At 41.4% G+C, this 18,286-nt stretch overlaps 3 protein-coding genes across 3 annotated transcripts; all 3 read left to right on the top strand.

Annotated features, from left to right (window-relative positions):
- Positions 1–1,560: 1,560 nt before the first annotated feature.
- LOC137287787 (uncharacterized) lies at positions 1,561–4,938 on the top strand. Its single transcript, XM_067820175.1, has 4 exons — positions 1,561–2,236; positions 2,443–2,737; positions 3,668–4,215; positions 4,718–4,938. Exons 1-4 carry the CDS (start codon positions 1,561–1,563, stop codon positions 4,936–4,938), a joined length of 1,740 nt encoding a protein of 579 aa, XP_067676276.1.
- Positions 4,939–5,065: 127 nt separating this feature from the next.
- LOC137287786 (uncharacterized) lies at positions 5,066–11,463 on the top strand. Its single transcript, XM_067820174.1, has 6 exons — positions 5,066–5,190; positions 7,415–7,563; positions 8,132–8,761; positions 8,968–9,262; positions 10,193–10,740; positions 11,243–11,463. The coding sequence occupies exons 1-6, from the start codon at positions 5,066–5,068 to the stop codon at positions 11,461–11,463; spliced, it is 1,968 nt and encodes a 655-aa protein (XP_067676275.1).
- A 127-nt stretch (positions 11,464–11,590) lies between these two features.
- Positions 11,591–17,988, top strand: LOC137287785 (uncharacterized). Its single transcript, XM_067820173.1, has 6 exons — positions 11,591–11,715; positions 13,940–14,088; positions 14,657–15,286; positions 15,493–15,787; positions 16,718–17,265; positions 17,768–17,988. The coding sequence occupies exons 1-6, from the start codon at positions 11,591–11,593 to the stop codon at positions 17,986–17,988; spliced, it is 1,968 nt and encodes a 655-aa protein (XP_067676274.1).
- Positions 17,989–18,286: the final 298 nt, after the last annotated feature.

Raw genomic sequence — 18,286 nt, 5'->3', positions numbered from 1 at the left:
GACATAGTTAATGATTATCAGCTTTGGGCTATCGAAATATGTGTGTCGTTGTCTGTAACATTTCAAAGAATAGGAGATAGAGATAACATGACAAAAGTTACAGACGAGATTACCCAAATGGAAGTAACTGGGAATGGAGTACAAGAACGAGCTCAAGGGTGTTTGAGAGCTAGGTCAGATGCGAGCTCATTTAGCAGTGGTAGAACTGGAATATCTAGATTGTTTAGGGTTGGAGAAGGAAAGTATATTCCTGTTGTCAATTCTCACACACAGCAAGTGGAACCACAGTCTAGGTTAATTGATTATAACTCAGGTCAGACGTCACAAGTCAATGCAATTGATTTAGGTCAGTTGAATAGGCCGGAAACCCCTACACAAGAACATGTTAGGCACACAGCTTCCCAAGAAAATGTAGCGACGAGCAGTTACAATTTGAGAAATGATATGTGGAGGCAATTGAGACGCGTTTCCATTCCTACTTTTTCGGGTGATGTCAAACAGTATGAAGGTTTTAAAGCGGCTTTCATGGCTTGTGCCCACAAGGCTCCAGCTACATCTGAACATAAGTTCTTACAGTTACGTCAGTACATCACTGGGGACGCAATGAAAGTCATTCAAGACTTGGGTCATAGTGCGGCTGCATATGACGTAGCACTGGATAGATTGGAGAGGAAATATGGTGGCAAAAGACGCCAAATTACCTTACAGTTGGAAGAAGTGTCCAACTTTAGGCCCATTCGTCCAGGGATATTGAGAGGTTTGCAGACATGTTGGACATAGTCGTGATCAATCTTAGAGATACTGACAGGCTAGAAGAGTTAGGAAGTGGAGCATTACACAATCAGTTACTAAAGAAAATGACAGAGTCCATGTTAACTGATTATCACAGATGGGTATTTGACCGAGAACGCCAAGAGTCAGTGGAAACACTGCGTGAATGGGTGTTGCAAGAGGCTGAATTTAGTGTTATGGCATCAGAAACATTGCATGGTCTATCCCAGAAGGGAAAGACTATAGCTAGAGGTCAGAGCAAATCAGGTTCGTTCTTTGGTGATCGACAGACTGACATGAGAGTTCAGTGTGCTCTCTGTAAAAACAGTCATCACATTTGGAAGTGTAAACAATTCAAGTTGATGAGTGCTCCCGATAGATGGGAAACTGCTAAAAAATTAAACCTTTGCTTCAGATGTCTTGGCACTAACCACCAGGCTAAAAGTTGTAATCGTAGAATAACATGTGGAAGAGATAACTGTACTGCATCACACAACAGGTTTCTTCACGCGACTAAACGAAGTGAAGCCACAGAAACTGAAAATCAAAAACAGTATGACACACAGTCTCCACCTGTAGTTACAATGTCCTCATCTGAATCCAGCAGGTCAACGTTGTTGTCACTGAGGACAGTGCCAGTAGTTCTTAAGAATGGAAACAAAAGAATTATTGTTAATGCACTATTAGATGATGCCAGTACACAGACTTATATGAACAGGGATGCAGCCTTAGAATTAGGCTTATCTGGTCCTTCACAAAACGTTTCTGTTAATGTCCTCAATGGGCAACATGAAATTCATTGATTTTCCTAAGGTTAAGTCTCCTCAAATCATAGATCTCCTTATTGGCATGGACTATCTTGAACTACATAGGTCCTATCAGGATATCATTGGTAAAGAAGGTGATCCAATAGCACGACTGACTCCCTTAGGGTGGACCTGTGTTGGTAGAATACCAGGATTCAGAGATGTTCGTCACAGTGCAGGCACATATTTCACTGACAAAAGGGAAACTGAGTTGAGTTCAATGTTACAGAAACTCTGGGAAGTTGATGACGTTCAGTCTGTCACATCAACCCTTACCAAGGATGATGAATCTGTCTTAGCATCTGTGAAAGACACAGTCAAGTTTGAAAATGGCATTCCTTGGAAGGAGAGTGTGAGTCCTTTACCAGACAACTGGGATATAGCTTACAAACACCTCTGTAACACTGAGAAGAAGTTATCAAAGAATGAACAGATTGCTGTAACCTATGATGGTATCATATCTCAGTATGTTGAAAAAGGTTACATTGAAAAGGTGTCTCTTGATGAAAACAATTCATCACGTGGATGGTATTTACCCCATCTTCCTGTTGTGCGTCCAGATAGGGAAACAACGAAAGTCCGAATTGTCTTTGATGCATCCGCAAAATGTGAAGGCGTATCACTGAATGACACTATTCACCAAGGTCCCAAACTACAAGGTGATCTCTTTCAGATATTGCTTCGCTTTAGAAGATACCCAGTAGCCATAGTATGCGACATAGCAGAAATGTATCTTCAAATAGAAATGTTGCCAAAAGACAAGTCATTCTTTCGATTTCTTTGGAGATCAAACAATCAGAATGAGAGACCAGATATTTACCAGTTCTCGCGAGTAGTATTTGGAGTCAATGCTTCTCCGTTTTAGCTCAGTACATCACACAAGAACATGCCCGACGATTTCAAGACACTTTACCAAAAGCTGCTGAAACTGTGTTAAAATCGACGTACATGGATGACAACATAGACTCTGTTAGAAATGAGTTGGAAGCCATTGAGCTGTATGAACAGCTTTCGGAGTTGTGGGGAAATGCAGGAATGTGTGCAAGAAAGTGGCTAAGCAATTCTCCTCAAGTCTTGCAGAGAGTTCCAATCGAAAACAAAGCTACTGAAGTTGATCTTGGTAGAAACGAGTTGCCTCCTACTAAAACACTTGGTCTGACGTGGGTTGCTAAACATGATGAGTTCAGCTTTCATAATACCAATGCACAAAACAATTGGATACTTACAAAGAGAGGTTTTCTAAGAGAATTGGCTAAGGTTTTCGATCCATTGGGATTTGTGGCACCATTCATCATCATAGCAAAAATCTTAATGCAGGAAATCTGGCTTAAGGGCTTAGATTGGGATGAAGAGCTTCAAACTGATTTGAAACAAAAAGCATTGCTTTGGCTCAGCCAAGTGAAAGAATTAGAAAGTGTTACCATTCCAAGGTGCTTGCAGTTCGGTTTGGACATTGAAAACAGGAGATTGCACGTGTTCGTTGATGCATCAGAAAAAGCATATGGGGCAGTTGTATATAGTGTGACTACCTATCAGAATAGGACGAAGACCAGTCGATTAACAGCATCAAAAAGTCGGATGGCACCTCTAAAATCAGTCAGCATTCCTCGAATCGATCTTGCCTGTTCTTAAAGCTCTTGAAATGAATATTGCTGCTGTGACACTTTGGACAGATAGTCAAAATGTGTTGTGTTGGATAAAAAAACCACAGCCGCAAGTTCAAAACATTTGTAGCCAATCGTGTAGCTTTCATCCAAGAATACACCACTCCTAGCCAATGGAAGTATATTCCTTCCCTTCAAAATCCATCAGATGTTCTGTCTAGGGGTGCAACAATTGCTGGTCTTAAAAGCAAAGGATGGATGTCAGGGCCTGACTTTCTGGAAGAAGATGTAGCTGAAGAACCAACACAAACTGTGATGACACCAGCATCAGATGATTGTGAAGTGAAAATGCCTAGAAAAATGAAAAGGCAGTCATATACAATAGTGACATCTGACTGGTGTTGGCGGCTTGATGCAAGGAGACATTCAGATTGGCAACAGCTCCTAAGGATTACTGCATGGGTTTGTAGATTCGTGTGTTTGTAGGTCTGAACTAAGTTTGAGAGTCTCTGGAGAGCTTACTTATGAGGAGCTTCTTGATGCAGAGATCTATCACATAAGCCGTGCACAAAGGGAAGAATTCAACAAGGAAGTCTCAGCTCTGGAAAATAGAAAGCAGTTGTCGACAAGCAGTAAACTCATTGGACTGGATCCCATGCTTGATGAAGATGGGTTGATCAGATGTAGAGGTAGACTGCAACATGCCAAGTTTTTACCATTTGATGCAAAGTTCCCCATAGTATTACCAAGGAGAAACTGGGTAACAAAACTGATAGTGAAAAAATGCCATGAAGATGGAAAGCACATCATTGGTATAAACCAGATTCTTGCATTACTATCTGCACGTTACTGGATCATATCTGCTCGCGAAGAAATCCGTGAATATGAAAAGGAATGTCCATGGTGTCGCCGACTCAAGGCAAAGCCTATTGTGCAGATTATGGCTCCACTTCCACAAGTTAGACTGAAGTACTCGTTACGGGCGTTTGATCAAACTGGTGTTGATTTTGCAGGACCTTTCATGACAATACAAGGTAGAGGAAAACAAAGAGTTAAGCGCTATCTTTGTCTTTTCACATGCCTGGCAACGAGAGCTGTGCACTTGGAAATGGCATATTGTCTTGACAGACTCATTCCTAAATGCCTTTTTACAGGATGGTAAACCGCCGATGCAGATAATGGAACAAATTTTACAGGAGCTGTCAAAGAGTTGAAACTACTTGTAGACCAACTTGATAGAAATCATATCCAAAGTTCATTGGCAAATCGTGGAGTTGTTTGGAAATTCAACCCACCATATGCTCCGCATTTTGGTGGCATTTTTGAAGCAATGATCAAGGCCTCGAAAAAGAGCTATATATGCAATCCTAGGCAATAGTGACATTACCGATGAAGAACTTATCACTGCCTTTACTGGCGCTGAATCATTGATCAATTCAAGGCCTTTAACTTACCAAAGCACACACCCAAATGATGACGTTCCACTTACACCAAATCATTTTCTTCACGGTCAGTGTGGTGGAAACTTTGCTCCAGAGTCAGTTGATTATGCAGAATTCAGCCCAAGGAGACGGTGGAGAAGAGTCCAAGAACTTGTACACCACTTTTGGAAACGGTGGATGTCTGAATGGCTTCCATCTCTACAAGTAAGGAAGAAATGGTTGACACCAAGTCGTGATCTTGAGGTTGACGATGTCGTTGTGGTTGTTTCCCCGCAATCACCAAGAGGGAGCTGGATCACAGAGGACGAATCATAAAGACACATCCAGGCAGAGATGGGCACGTTCGAGTTGTCGACATACAGACGAATCAAGGCGTTATGACAAGACCCGTGACAAAGGTGTGTCCACTTGAATGGAATGTGTCAGAAACCAACACCGAAGAATGCTTCAAGAAACGTACAGGAGGTCAACAGGAGGATTCAAGGAACGGATAGAGGAGCTTCAAGCAGCAGAAGAATTCATAGAGGAGCAGCAGAAAGATTCAAGAAACAGGATTCATGGAATTAAGTGAAACATAATTTGTGTGGAACATTCAAGCATTAAAGACATTAAATTCAAGATTTCATGGATGGAGGGCTTAAAGAACAATTCAGAGATGGACGATTCGATGGAATCGAAGCCAGGACATAATCATTAAGGGAAGTATTCAATTGACTGCATATTGACATGTTTTTTCTTTTCAGGAGATAAACTGTGTTTTGTGGCATTGAACATTATACTTACCGAAGTGTTATGAACAGACTTGCATTTTTTCCATTTCCAGGACTGGATATTACAAGAACTTTCTTTCAGGATGTCTTTCTTTGTATTTAAGGAAATGTGTGGACTTTCTGAAGTTTAGTTGCGTCATTGTCACATATGTTTATATATTATGTACTGTTTTGTGATTGATTCGTTCATTTGAAACGGACCCGTGAAGGTCCCGGGTTAGAATAGGCCTTCAGCAACCCATGCTTGCCATAAAAGGCGGCTGTGCTTGTCGTAAGAGGCGACTAACGGGAGGATCGGGTGGTCAGGCTCGCTGACTTGGTTGACACATGTCATTTTTTCCGAGTTATGCAGATCGATGCTCATGTTGTTGATCACTGGATTGTCTGGTCCAGACTCGATTATTTACAGACCGCCGCCTTATAGCTGGAATATTGCTGAGTGCGACGTAAAAGTAAACTCACTCATTTGAAATGATAGACTTGGATCTATCATTTGTAGGGGGGGGATGTTCATTAGAAGGAACGGTGTTTGTGAACGTAGAGTATTCGCCTGCGTTTTGTTTCTGAAATACGAACATTCGCGAAAACACTCTTGACTTCGTGAAACACGTGGAGTTGAGCCTGCACGAGTTTTTTCCCCGATAGCAGTTTTCAATAGAGTTTGGTAGAACTTCGGGCGGGAGCGGTCGTGTTTTTGACGACCCCTTCCATGTTGTATCTGTTAGATTGGCGAGCAGTTTAGTTTTGATAGAACACTGCGTAACAAAAATGGTAGCAGAGCGTGGTTGTTAAGTTTAGTGTTGTGTTATATCTGGGAATAGGGTTCAGTTCGCAAGTTAGTGGTTGTTGTTGTGCGAACACTTATTAAGGTAAGTTTAATTGAATTTAGGTAGTAAACAATTGTACTGTGTGATTAGATCACTATTAGTTAGTTAATCATACACACTGAAACATGTCACAAACAGAACCAAAACAGATTAACCATGACGGCCGTGACTATGTAACCGAGATAGCAGAACTTAAACGCAAAAAGGCTACAGCGAAATCTGCATTTACTAAAGCAACCAATAGACTTGAGAGACTTATTGATGAACAGAATGTTCAGAACCGGAGAGAAATCAGAAATGCAATTGACATAGTTAATGATTATCAGCTTTGGGCTATCGAAATATGTGTGTCGTTGTCTGTAACATTTCAAAGAATAGGAGATAGAGATAACATGACAAAAGTTACAGACGAGATTACCCAAATGGAAGTAACTGGGAATGGAGTACAAGAACGAGCTCAAGGGTGTTTGAGAGATAGGTCAGATGCGAGCTCATTTAGCAGTGGTAGAACTGGAATATCTAGATTGTTTAGGGTTGGAGAAGGAAAGTATATTCCTGTTGTCAATTCTCACACACAGCAAGTGGAACCACAGTCTAGGTTAATTGATTATAACTCAGGTCAGACGTCACAAGTCAATGCAATTGATTTAGGTCAGTTGAATAGGCCGGAAACCCCTACACAAGAACATGTTAGGCACACAGCTTCCCAAGAAAATGTAGCGACGAGCAGTTACAATTTGAGAAATGATATGTGGAGGCAATTGAGACGCGTTTCCATTCCTACTTTTTCGGGTGATGTCAAACAGTATGAAGGTTTTAAAGCGGCTTTCATGGCTTGTGCCCACAAGGCTCCAGCTACATCTGAACATAAGTTCTTACAGTTACGTCAGTACATCACTGGGGACGCAATGAAAGTCATTCAAGACTTGGGTCATAGTGCGGCTGCATATGACGTAGCACTGGATAGATTGGAGAGGAAATATGGTGGCAAAAGACGCCAAATTACCTTACAGTTGGAAGAAGTGTCCAACTTTAGGCCCATTCGTCCAGGGATATTGAGAGGTTTGCAGACATGTTGGACATAGTCGTGATCAATCTTAGAGATACTGACAGGCTAGAAGAGTTAGGAAGTGGAGCATTACACAATCAGTTACTAAAGAAAATGACAGAGTCCATGTTAACTGATTATCACAGATGGGTATTTGACCGAGAACGCCAAGAGTCAGTGGAAACACTGCGTGAATGGGTGTTGCAAGAGGCTGAATTTAGTGTTATGGCATCAGAAACATTGCATGGTCTATCCCAGAAGGGAAAGACTATAGCTAGAGGTCAGAGCAAATCAGGTTCGTTCTTTGGTGATCGACAGACTGACATGAGAGTTCAGTGTGCTCTCTGTAAAAACAGTCATCACATTTGGAAGTGTAAACAATTCAAGTTGATGAGTGCTCCCGATAGATGGGAAACTGCTAAAAAATTAAACCTTTGCTTCAGATGTCTTGGCACTAACCACCAGGCTAAAAGTTGTAATCGTAGAATAACATGTGGAAGAGATAACTGTACTGCATCACACAACAGGTTTCTTCACGCGACTAAACGAAGTGAAGCCACAGAAACTGAAAATCAAAAACAGTATGACACACAGTCTCCACCTGTAGTTACAATGTCCTCATCTGAATCCAGCAGGTCAACGTTGTTGTCACTGAGGACAGTGCCAGTAGTTCTTAAGAATGGAAACAAAAGAATTATTGTTAATGCACTATTAGATGATGCCAGTACACAGACTTATATGAACAGGGATGCAGCCTTAGAATTAGGCTTATCTGGTCCTTCACAAAACGTTTCTGTTAATGTCCTCAATGGGCAACATGAAATTCATTGATTTTCCTAAGGTTAAGTCTCCTCAAATCATAGATCTCCTTATTGGCATGGACTATCTTGAACTACATAGGTCCTATCAGGATATCATTGGTAAAGAAGGTGATCCAATAGCACGACTGACTCCCTTAGGGTGGACCTGTGTTGGTAGAATACCAGGATTCAGAGATGTTCGTCACAGTGCAGGCACATATTTCACTGACAAAAGGGAAACTGAGTTGAGTTCAATGTTACAGAAACTCTGGGAAGTTGATGACGTTCAGTCTGTCACATCAACCCTTACCAAGGATGATGAATCTGTCTTAGCATCTGTGAAAGACACAGTCAAGTTTGAAAATGGCATTCCTTGGAAGGAGAGTGTGAGTCCTTTACCAGACAACTGGGATATAGCTTACAAACACCTCTGTAACACTGAGAAGAAGTTATCAAAGAATGAACAGATTGCTGTAACCTATGATGGTATCATATCTCAGTATGTTGAAAAAGGTTACATTGAAAAGGTGTCTCTTGATGAAAACAATTCATCACGTGGATGGTATTTACCCCATCTTCCTGTTGTGCGTCCAGATAGGGAAACAACGAAAGTCCGAATTGTCTTTGATGCATCCGCAAAATGTGAAGGCGTATCACTGAATGACACTATTCACCAAGGTCCCAAACTACAAGGTGATCTCTTTCAGATATTGCTTCGCTTTAGAAGATACCCAGTAGCCATGGTATGCGACATAGCAGAAATGTATCTTCAAATAGAAATGTTGCCAAAAGACAAGTCATTCTTTCGATTTCTTTGGAGATCAAACAATCAGAATGAGAGACCAGATATTTACCAGTTCTCGCGAGTAGTATTTGGAGTCAATGCTTCTCCGTTTTAGCTCAGTACATCACACAAGAACATGCCCGACGATTTCAAAACACTTTACCAAAAGCTGCTGAAACTGTGTTAAAATCGACGTACATGGATGACAACATAGACTCTGTTAGAAATGAGTTGGAAGCCATTGAGCTGTATGAACAGCTTTCGGAGTTGTGGGGAAATGCAGGAATGTGTGCAAGAAAGTGGCTAAGCAATTCTCCTCAAGTCTTGCAGAGAGTTCCAATCGAAAACAAAGCTACTGAAGTTGATCTTGGTAGAAACGAGTTGCCTCCTACTAAAACACTTGGTCTGACGTGGGTTGCTAAACATGATGAGTTCAGCTTTCATAATACCAATGCACAAAACAATTGGATACTTACAAAGAGAGGTTTTCTAAGAGAATTGGCTAAGGTTTTCGATCCATTGGGATTTGTGGCACCATTCATCATCATAGCAAAAATCTTAATGCAGGAAATCTGGCTTAAGGGCTTAGATTGGGATGAAGAGCTTCAAACTGATTTGAAACAAAAAGCATTGCTTTGGCTCAGCCAAGTGAAAGAATTAGAAAGTGTTACCATTCCAAGGTGCTTGCAGTTCGGTTTGGACATTGAAAACAGGAGATTGCACGTGTTCGTTGATGCATCAGAAAAAGCATATGGGGCAGTTGTATATAGTGTGACTACCTATCAGAATAGGACGAAGACCAGTCGATTAACAGCATCAAAAAGTCGGATGGCACCTCTAAAATCAGTCAGCATTCCTCGAATCGATCTTGCCTGTTCTTAAAGCTCTTGAAATGAATATTGCTGCTGTGACACTTTGGACAGATAGTCAAAATGTGTTGTGTTGGATAAAAAAACCACAGCCGCAAGTTCAAAACATTTGTAGCCAATCGTGTAGCTTTCATCCAAGAATACACCACTCCTAGCCAATGGAAGTATATTCCTTCCCTTCAAAATCCATCAGATGTTCTGTCTAGGGGTGCAACAATTGCTGGTCTTAAAAGCAAAGGATGGATGTCAGGGCCTGACTTTCTGGAAGAAGATGTAGCTGAAGAACCAACACAAACTGTGATGACACCAGCATCAGATGATTGTGAAGTGAAAATGCCTAGAAAAATGAAAAGGCAGTCATATACAATAGTGACATCTGACTGGTGTTGGCGGCTTGATGCAAGGAGACATTCAGATTGGCAACAGCTCCTAAGGATTACTGCATGGGTTTGTAGATTCGTGTGTTTGTAGGTCTGAACTAAGTTTGAGAGTCTCTGGAGAGCTTACTTATGAGGAGCTTCTTGATGCAGAGATCTATCACATAAGCCGTGCACAAAGGGAAGAATTCAACAAGGAAGTCTCAGCTCTGGAAAATAGAAAGCAGTTGTCGACAAGCAGTAAACTCATTGGACTGGATCCCATGCTTGATGAAGATGGGTTGATCAGATGTAGAGGTAGACTGCAACATGCCAAGTTTTTACCATTTGATGCAAAGTTCCCCATAGTATTACCAAGGAGAAACTGGGTAACAAAACTGATAGTGAAAAAATGCCATGAAGATGGAAAGCACATCATTGGTATAAACCAGATTCTTGCATTACTATCTGCACGTTACTGGATCATATCTGCTCGCGAAGAAATCCGTGAATATAAAAAGGAATGTCCATGGTGTCGCCGACTCAAGGCAAAGCCTATTGTGCAGATTATGGCTCCACTTCCACAAGTTAGACTGAAGTACTCGTTACGGGCGTTTGATCAAACTGGTGTTGATTTTGCAGGACCTTTCATGACAATACAAGGTAGAGGAAAACAAAGAGTTAAGCGCTATCTTTGTCTTTTCACATGCCTGGCAACGAGAGCTGTGCACTTGGAAATGGCATATTGTCTTGACAGCGACTCATTCCTAAATGCCTTTTACAGGATGGTAAACCGCCGATGCAGATAATGGAACAAATTTTACAGGAGCTGTCAAAGAGTTGAAACTACTTGTAGACCAACTTGATAGAAATCATATCCAAAGTTCATTGGCAAATCGTGGAGTTGTTTGGAAATTCAACCCACCATATGCTCCGCATTTTGGTGGCATTTTTGAAGCAATGATCAAGGCCTCGAAAAGAGCTATATATGCAATCCTAGGCAATAGTGACATTACCGATGAAGAACTTATCACTGCCTTTACTGGCGCTGAATCATTGATCAATTCAAGGCCTTTAACTTACCAAAGCACACACCCAAATGATGACGTTCCAGTTACACCAAATCATTTTCTTCACGGTCAGTGTGGTGGAAACTTTGCTCCAGAGTCAGTTGATTATGCAGAATTCAGCCCAAGGAGACGGTGGAGAAGAGTCCAAGAACTTGTACACCACTTTTGGAAACGGTGGATGTCTGAATGGCTTCCATCTCTACAAGTAAGGAAGAAATGGTTGACACCAAGTCGTGATCTTGAGGTTGACGATGTCGTTGTGGTTGTTTCCCCGCAATCACCAAGAGGGAGCTGGATCACAGAGGACGAATCATAAAGACACATCCAGGCAGAGATGGGCACGTTCGAGTTGTCGACATACAGACGAATCAAGGCGTTATGACAAGACCCGTGACAAAGGTGTGTCCACTTGAATGGAATGTGTCAGAAACCAACACCGAAGAATGCTTCAAGAAACGTACAGGAGGTCAACAGGAGGATTCAAGGAACGGATAGAGGAGCTTCAAGCAGCAGAAGAATTCATAGAGGAGCAGCAGAAAGATTCAAGAAACAGGATTCATGGAATTAAGTGAAACATAATTTGTGTGGAACATTCAAGCATTAAAGACATTAAATTCAAGATTTCATGGATGGAGGGCTTAAAGAACAATTCAGAGATGGACGATTCGATGGAATCGAAGCCAGGACATAATCATTAAGGGAAGTATTCAATTGACTGCATATTGACATGTTTTTTCTTTTCAGGAGATAAACTGTGTTTTGTGGCATTGAACATTATACTTACCGAAGTGTTATGAACAGACTTGCATTTTTTCCATTTCCAGGACTGGATATTACAAGAACTTTCTTTCAGGATGTCTTTCTTTGTATTTAAGGAAATGTGTGGACTTTCTGAAGTTTAGTTGCGTCATTGTCACATATGTTTATATATTATGTACTGTTTTGTGATTGATTCGTTCATTTGAAACGGACCCGTGAAGGTCCCGGGTTAGAATAGGCCTTCAGCAACCCATGCTTGCCATAAAAGGCGGCTGTGCTTGTCGTAAGAGGCGACTAACGGGAGGATCGGGTGGTCAGGCTCGCTGACTTGGTTGACACATGTCATTTTTTCCGAGTTATGCAGATCGATGCTCATGTTGTTGATCACTGGATTGTCTGGTCCAGACTCGATTATTTACAGACCGCCGCCTTATAGCTGGAATATTGCTGAGTGCGACGTAAAAGTAAACTCACTCATTTGAAATGATAGACTTGGATCTATCATTTGTAGGGGGGGGATGTTCATTAGAAGGAACGGTGTTTGTGAACGTAGAGTATTCGCCTGCGTTTTGTTTCTGAAATACGAACATTCGCGAAAACACTCTTGACTTCGTGAAACACGTGGAGTTGAGCCTGCACGAGTTTTTTCCCCGATAGCAGTTTTCAATAGAGTTTGGTAGAACTTCGGGCGGGAGCGGTCGTGTTTTTGACGACCCCTTCCATGTTGTATCTGTTAGATTGGCGAGCAGTTTAGTTTTGATAGAACACTGCGTAACAAAAATGGTAGCAGAGCGTGGTTGTTAAGTTTAGTGTTGTGTTATATCTGGGAATAGGGTTCAGTTCGCAAGTTAGTGGTTGTTGTTGTGCGAACACTTATTAAGGTAAGTTTAATTGAATTTAGGTAGTAAACAATTGTACTGTGTGATTAGATCACTATTAGTTAGTTAATCATACACACTGAAACATGTCACAAACAGAACCAAAACAGATTAACCATGACGGCCGTGACTATGTAACCGAGATAGCAGAACTTAAACGCAAAAAGGCTACAGCGAAATCTGCATTTACTAAAGCAACCAATAGACTTGAGAGACTTATTGATGAACAGAATGTTCAGAACCGGAGAGAAATCAGAAATGCAATTGACATAGTTAATGATTATCAGCTTTGGGCTATCGAAATATGTGTGTCGTTGTCTGTAACATTTCAAAGAATAGGAGATAGAGATAACATGACAAAAGTTACAGACGAGATTACCCAAATGGAAGTAACTGGGAATGGAGTACAAGAACGAGCTCAAGGGTGTTTGAGAGATAGGTCAGATGCGAGCTCATTTAGCAGTGGTAGAACTGGAATATCTAGATTGTTTAGGGTTGGAGAAGGAAAGTATATTCCTGTTGTCAATTCTCACACACAGCAAGTGGAACCACAGTCTAGGTTAATTGATTATAACTCAGGTCAGACGTCACAAGTCAATGCAATTGATTTAGGTCAGTTGAATAGGCCGGAAACCCCTACACAAGAACATGTTAGGCACACAGCTTCCCAAGAAAATGTAGCGACGAGCAGTTACAATTTGAGAAATGATATGTGGAGGCAATTGAGACGCGTTTCCATTCCTACTTTTTCGGGTGATGTCAAACAGTATGAAGGTTTTAAAGCGGCTTTCATGGCTTGTGCCCACAAGGCTCCAGCTACATCTGAACATAAGTTCTTACAGTTACGTCAGTACATCACTGGGGACGCAATGAAAGTCATTCAAGACTTGGGTCATAGTGCGGCTGCATATGACGTAGCACTGGATAGATTGGAGAGGAAATATGGTGGCAAAAGACGCCAAATTACCTTACAGTTGGAAGAAGTGTCCAACTTTAGGCCCATTCGTCCAGGGATATTGAGAGGTTTGCAGACATGTTGGACATAGTCGTGATCAATCTTAGAGATACTGACAGGCTAGAAGAGTTAGGAAGTGGAGCATTACACAATCAGTTACTAAAGAAAATGACAGAGTCCATGTTAACTGATTATCACAGATGGGTATTTGACCGAGAACGCCAAGAGTCAGTGGAAACACTGCGTGAATGGGTGTTGCAAGAGGCTGAATTTAGTGTTATGGCATCAGAAACATTGCATGGTCTATCCCAGAAGGGAAAGACTATAGCTAGAGGTCAGAGCAAATCAGGTTCGTTCTTTGGTGATCGACAGACTGACATGAGAGTTCAGTGTGCTCTCTGTAAAAACAGTCATCACATTTGGAAGTGTAAACAATTCAAGTTGATGAGTGCTCCCGATAGATGGGAAACTGCTAAAAAATTAAACCTTTGCTTCAGATGTCTTGGCACTAACCACCAGGCTAAAAGTTGTAATCGTAGAATAACATGTGGAAGAGATAACTGTACTGCATCACACAACAGGTTTCTTCACGCGACTAAACGAAGTGAAGCCACAGAAACTGAAAATCAAAAACAGTATGACACACAGTCTCCACCTGTAGTTACAATGTCCTCATCTGAATCCAGCAGGTCAACGTTGTTGTCACTGAGGACAGTGCCAGTAGTTCTTAAGAATGGAAACAAAAGAATTATTGTTAATGCACTATTAGATGATGCCAGTACACAGACTTATATGAACAGGGATGCAGCCTTAGAATTAGGCTTATCTGGTCCTTCACAAAACGTTTCTGTTAATGTCCTCAATGGGCAACATGAAATTCATTGATTTTCCTAAGGTTAAGTCTCCTCAAATCATAGATCTCCTTATTGGCATGGACTATCTTGAACTACATAGGTCCTATCAGGATATCATTGGTAAAGAAGGTGATCCAATAGCACGACTGACTCCCTTAGGGTGGACCTGTGTTGGTAGAATACCAGGATTCAGAGATGTTCGTCACAGTGCAGGCACATATTTCACTGACAAAAGGGAAACTGAGTTGAGTTCAATGTTACAGAAACTCTGGGAAGTTGATGACGTTCAGTCTGTCACATCAACCCTTACCAAGGATGATGAATCTGTCTTAGCATCTGTGAAAGACACAGTCAAGTTTGAAAATGGCATTCCTTGGAAGGAGAGTGTGAGTCCTTTACCAGACAACTGGGATATAGCTTACAAACACCTCTGTAACACTGAGAAGAAGTTATCAAAGAATGAACAGATTGCTGTAACCTATGATGGTATCATATCTCAGTATGTTGAAAAAGGTTACATTGAAAAGGTGTCTCTTGATGAAAACAATTCATCACGTGGATGGTATTTACCCCATCTTCCTGTTGTGCGTCCAGATAGGGAAACAACGAAAGTCCGAATTGTCTTTGATGCATCCGCAAAATGTGAAGGCGTATCACTGAATGACACTATTCACCAAGGTCCCAAACTACAAGGTGATCTCTTTCAGATATTGCTTCGCTTTAGAAGATACCCAGTAGCCATGGTATGCGACATAGCAGAAATGTATCTTCAAATAGAAATGTTGCCAAAAGACAAGTCATTCTTTCGATTTCTTTGGAGATCAAACAATCAGAATGAGAGACCAGATATTTACCAGTTCTCGCGAGTAGTATTTGGAGTCAATGCTTCTCCGTTTTAGCTCAGTACATCACACAAGAACATGCCCGACGATTTCAAGACACTTTACCAAAAGCTGCTGAAACTGTGTTAAAATCGACGTACATGGATGACAACATAGACTCTGTTAGAAATGAGTTGGAAGCCATTGAGCTGTATGAACAGCTTTCGGAGTTGTGGGGAAATGCAGGAATGTGTGCAAGAAAGTGGCTAAGCAATTCTCCTCAAGTCTTGCAGAGAGTTCCAATCGAAAACAAAGCTACTGAAGTTGATCTTGGTAGAAACGAGTTGCCTCCTACTAAAACACTTGGTCTGACGTGGGTTGCTAAACATGATGAGTTCAGCTTTCATAATACCAATGCACAAAACAATTGGATACTTACAAAGAGAGGTTTTCTAAGAGAATTGGCTAAGGTTTTCGATCCATTGGGATTTGTGGCACCATTCATCATCATAGCAAAAATCTTAATGCAGGAAATCTGGCTTAAGGGCTTAGATTGGGATGAAGAGCTTCAAACTGATTTGAAACAAAAAGCATTGCTTTGGCTCAGCCAAGTGAAAGAATTAGAAAGTGTTACCATTCCAAGGTGCTTGCAGTTCGGTTTGGACATTGAAAACAGGAGATTGCACGTGTTCGTTGATGCATCAGAAAAAGCATATGGGGCAGTTGTATATAGTGTGACTACCTATCAGAATAGGACGAAGACCAGTCGATTAACAGCATCAAAAAGTCGGATGGCACCTCTAAAATCAGTCAGCATTCCTCGAATCGATCTTGCCTGTTCTTAAAGCTCTTGAAATGAATATTGCTGCTGTGACACTTTGGACAGATAGTCAAAATGTGTTGTGTTGGATAAAAAAACCACAGCCGCAAGTTCAAAACATTTGTAGCCAATCGTGTAGCTTTCATCCAAGAATACACCACTCCTAGCCAATGGAAGTATATTCCTTCCCTTCAAAATCCATCAGATGTTCTGTCTAGGGGTGCAACAATTGCTGGTCTTAAAAGCAAAGGATGGATGTCAGGGCCTGACTTTCTGGAAGAAGATGTAGCTGAAGAACCAACACAAACTGTGATGACACCAGCATCAGATGATTGTGAAGTGAAAATGCCTAGAAAAATGAAAAGGCAGTCATATACAATAGTGACATCTGACTGGTGTTGGCGGCTTGATGCAAGGAGACATTCAGATTGGCAACAGCTCCTAAGGATTACTGCATGGGTTTGTAGATTCGTGTGTTTGTAGGTCTGAACTAAGTTTGAGAGTCTCTGGAGAGCTTACTTATGAGGAGCTTCTTGATGCAGAGATCTATCACATAAGCCGTGCACAAAGGGAAGAATTCAACAAGGAAGTCTCAGCTCTGGAAAATAGAAAGCAGTTGTCGACAAGCAGTAAACTCATTGGACTGGATCCCATGCTTGATGAAGATGGGTTGATCAGATGTAGAGGTAGACTGCAACATGCCAAGTTTTTACCATTTGATGCAAAGTTCCCCATAGTATTACCAAGGAGAAACTGGGTAACAAAACTGATAGTGAAAAAATGCCATGAAGATGGAAAGCACATCATTGGTATAAACCAGATTCTTGCATTACTATCTGCACGTTACTGGATCATATCTGCTCGCGAAGAAATCCGTGAATATAAAAAGGAATGTCCATGGTGTCGCCGACTCAAGGCAAAGCCTATTGTGCAGATTATGGCTCCACTTCCACAAGTTAGACTGAAGTACTCGTTACGGGCGTTTGATCAAACTGGTGTTGATTTTGCAGGACCTTTCATGACAATACAAGGTAGAGGAAAACAAAGAGTTAAGCGCTATCTTTGTCTTTTCACATGCCTGGCAACGAGAGCTGTGCACTTGGAAATGGCATATTGTCTTGACAGCGACTCATTCCTAAATGCCTTTTACAGGATGGTAAACCGCCGATGCAGATAATGGAACAAATTTTACAGGAGCTGTCAAAGAGTTGAAACTACTTGTAGACCAACTTGATAGAAATCATATCCAAAGTTCATTGGCAAATCGTGGAGTTGTTTGGAAATTCAACCCACCATATGCTCCGCATTTTGGTGGCATTTTTGAAGCAATGATCAAGGCCTCGAAAAGAGCTATATATGCAATCCTAGGCAATAGTGACATTACCGATGAAGAACTTATCACTGCCTTTACTGGCGCTGAATCATTGATCAATTCAAGGCCTTTAACTTACCAAAGCACACACCCAAATGATGACGTTCCAGTTACACCAAATCATTTTCTTCACGGTCAGTGTGGTGGAAACTTTGCTCCAGAGTCAGTTGATTATGCAGAATTCAGCCCAAGGAGACGGTGGAGAAGAGTCCAAGAACTTGTACACCACTTTTGGAAACGGTGGATGTCTGAATGGCTTCCATCTCTACAAGTAAGGAAGAAATGGTTGACACCAAGTCGTGATCTTGAGGTTGACGATGTCGTTGTGGTTGTTTCCCCGCAATCACCAAGAGGGAGCTGGATCACAGAGGACGAATCATAAAGACACATCCAGGCAGAGATGGGCACGTTCGAGTTGTCGACATACAGACGAATCAAGGCGTTATGACAAGACCCGTGACAAAGGTGTGTCCACTTGAATGGAATGTGTCAGAAACCAACACCGAAGAATGCTTCAAGAAACGTACAGGAGGTCAACAGGAGGATTCAAGGAACGGATAGAGGAGCTTCAAGCAGCAGAAGAATTCATAGAGGAGCAGCAGAAAGATTCAAGAAACAGGATTCATGGAATTAAGTGAAACATAATTTGTGTGGAACATTCAAGCATTAAAGACATTAAA

This window comes from Haliotis asinina, chromosome 6 (assembly GCF_037392515.1).
Source record: "Haliotis asinina isolate JCU_RB_2024 chromosome 6, JCU_Hal_asi_v2, whole genome shotgun sequence".
In the NCBI taxonomy this organism is placed as follows: domain Eukaryota; kingdom Metazoa; phylum Mollusca; class Gastropoda; order Lepetellida; family Haliotidae; genus Haliotis; species Haliotis asinina.
The sequence above is the reverse complement of the archived record's forward strand: the minus strand, read 5'-3'. Positions and strand labels throughout refer to the sequence as shown.

Excerpts from the sequence above, each read along its gene's own strand:
- LOC137287786 (XM_067820174.1), top strand. The coding sequence starts at position 5,066 with ATGCTTCAAGAAACGTACAGGAGGTCAACAGGAGGATTCAAGGAACGG. Across the intron at positions 8,762-8,967 it reads CCAAGGTCCCAAACTACAAG|CTCAGTACATCACACAAGAA; the intron begins GTGATCTCTTTC and ends TCTCCGTTTTAG. Across the intron at positions 9,263-10,192 it reads ACTAAAACACTTGGTCTGAC|GTCTGAACTAAGTTTGAGAG; the intron begins GTGGGTTGCTAA and ends GTGTGTTTGTAG.
- LOC137287785 (XM_067820173.1), top strand. The coding sequence starts at position 11,591 with ATGCTTCAAGAAACGTACAGGAGGTCAACAGGAGGATTCAAGGAACGG. Across the intron at positions 15,287-15,492 it reads CCAAGGTCCCAAACTACAAG|CTCAGTACATCACACAAGAA; the intron begins GTGATCTCTTTC and ends TCTCCGTTTTAG. Across the intron at positions 17,266-17,767 it reads ACCTTTCATGACAATACAAG|AGTCAGTTGATTATGCAGAA; the intron begins GTAGAGGAAAAC and ends ACTTTGCTCCAG.
- LOC137287787 (XM_067820175.1), top strand. The coding sequence starts at position 1,561 with ATGAAATTCATTGATTTTCCTAAGGTTAAGTCTCCTCAAATCATAGAT. Across the intron at positions 2,237-2,442 it reads CCAAGGTCCCAAACTACAAG|CTCAGTACATCACACAAGAA; the intron begins GTGATCTCTTTC and ends TCTCCGTTTTAG. Across the intron at positions 2,738-3,667 it reads ACTAAAACACTTGGTCTGAC|GTCTGAACTAAGTTTGAGAG; the intron begins GTGGGTTGCTAA and ends GTGTGTTTGTAG.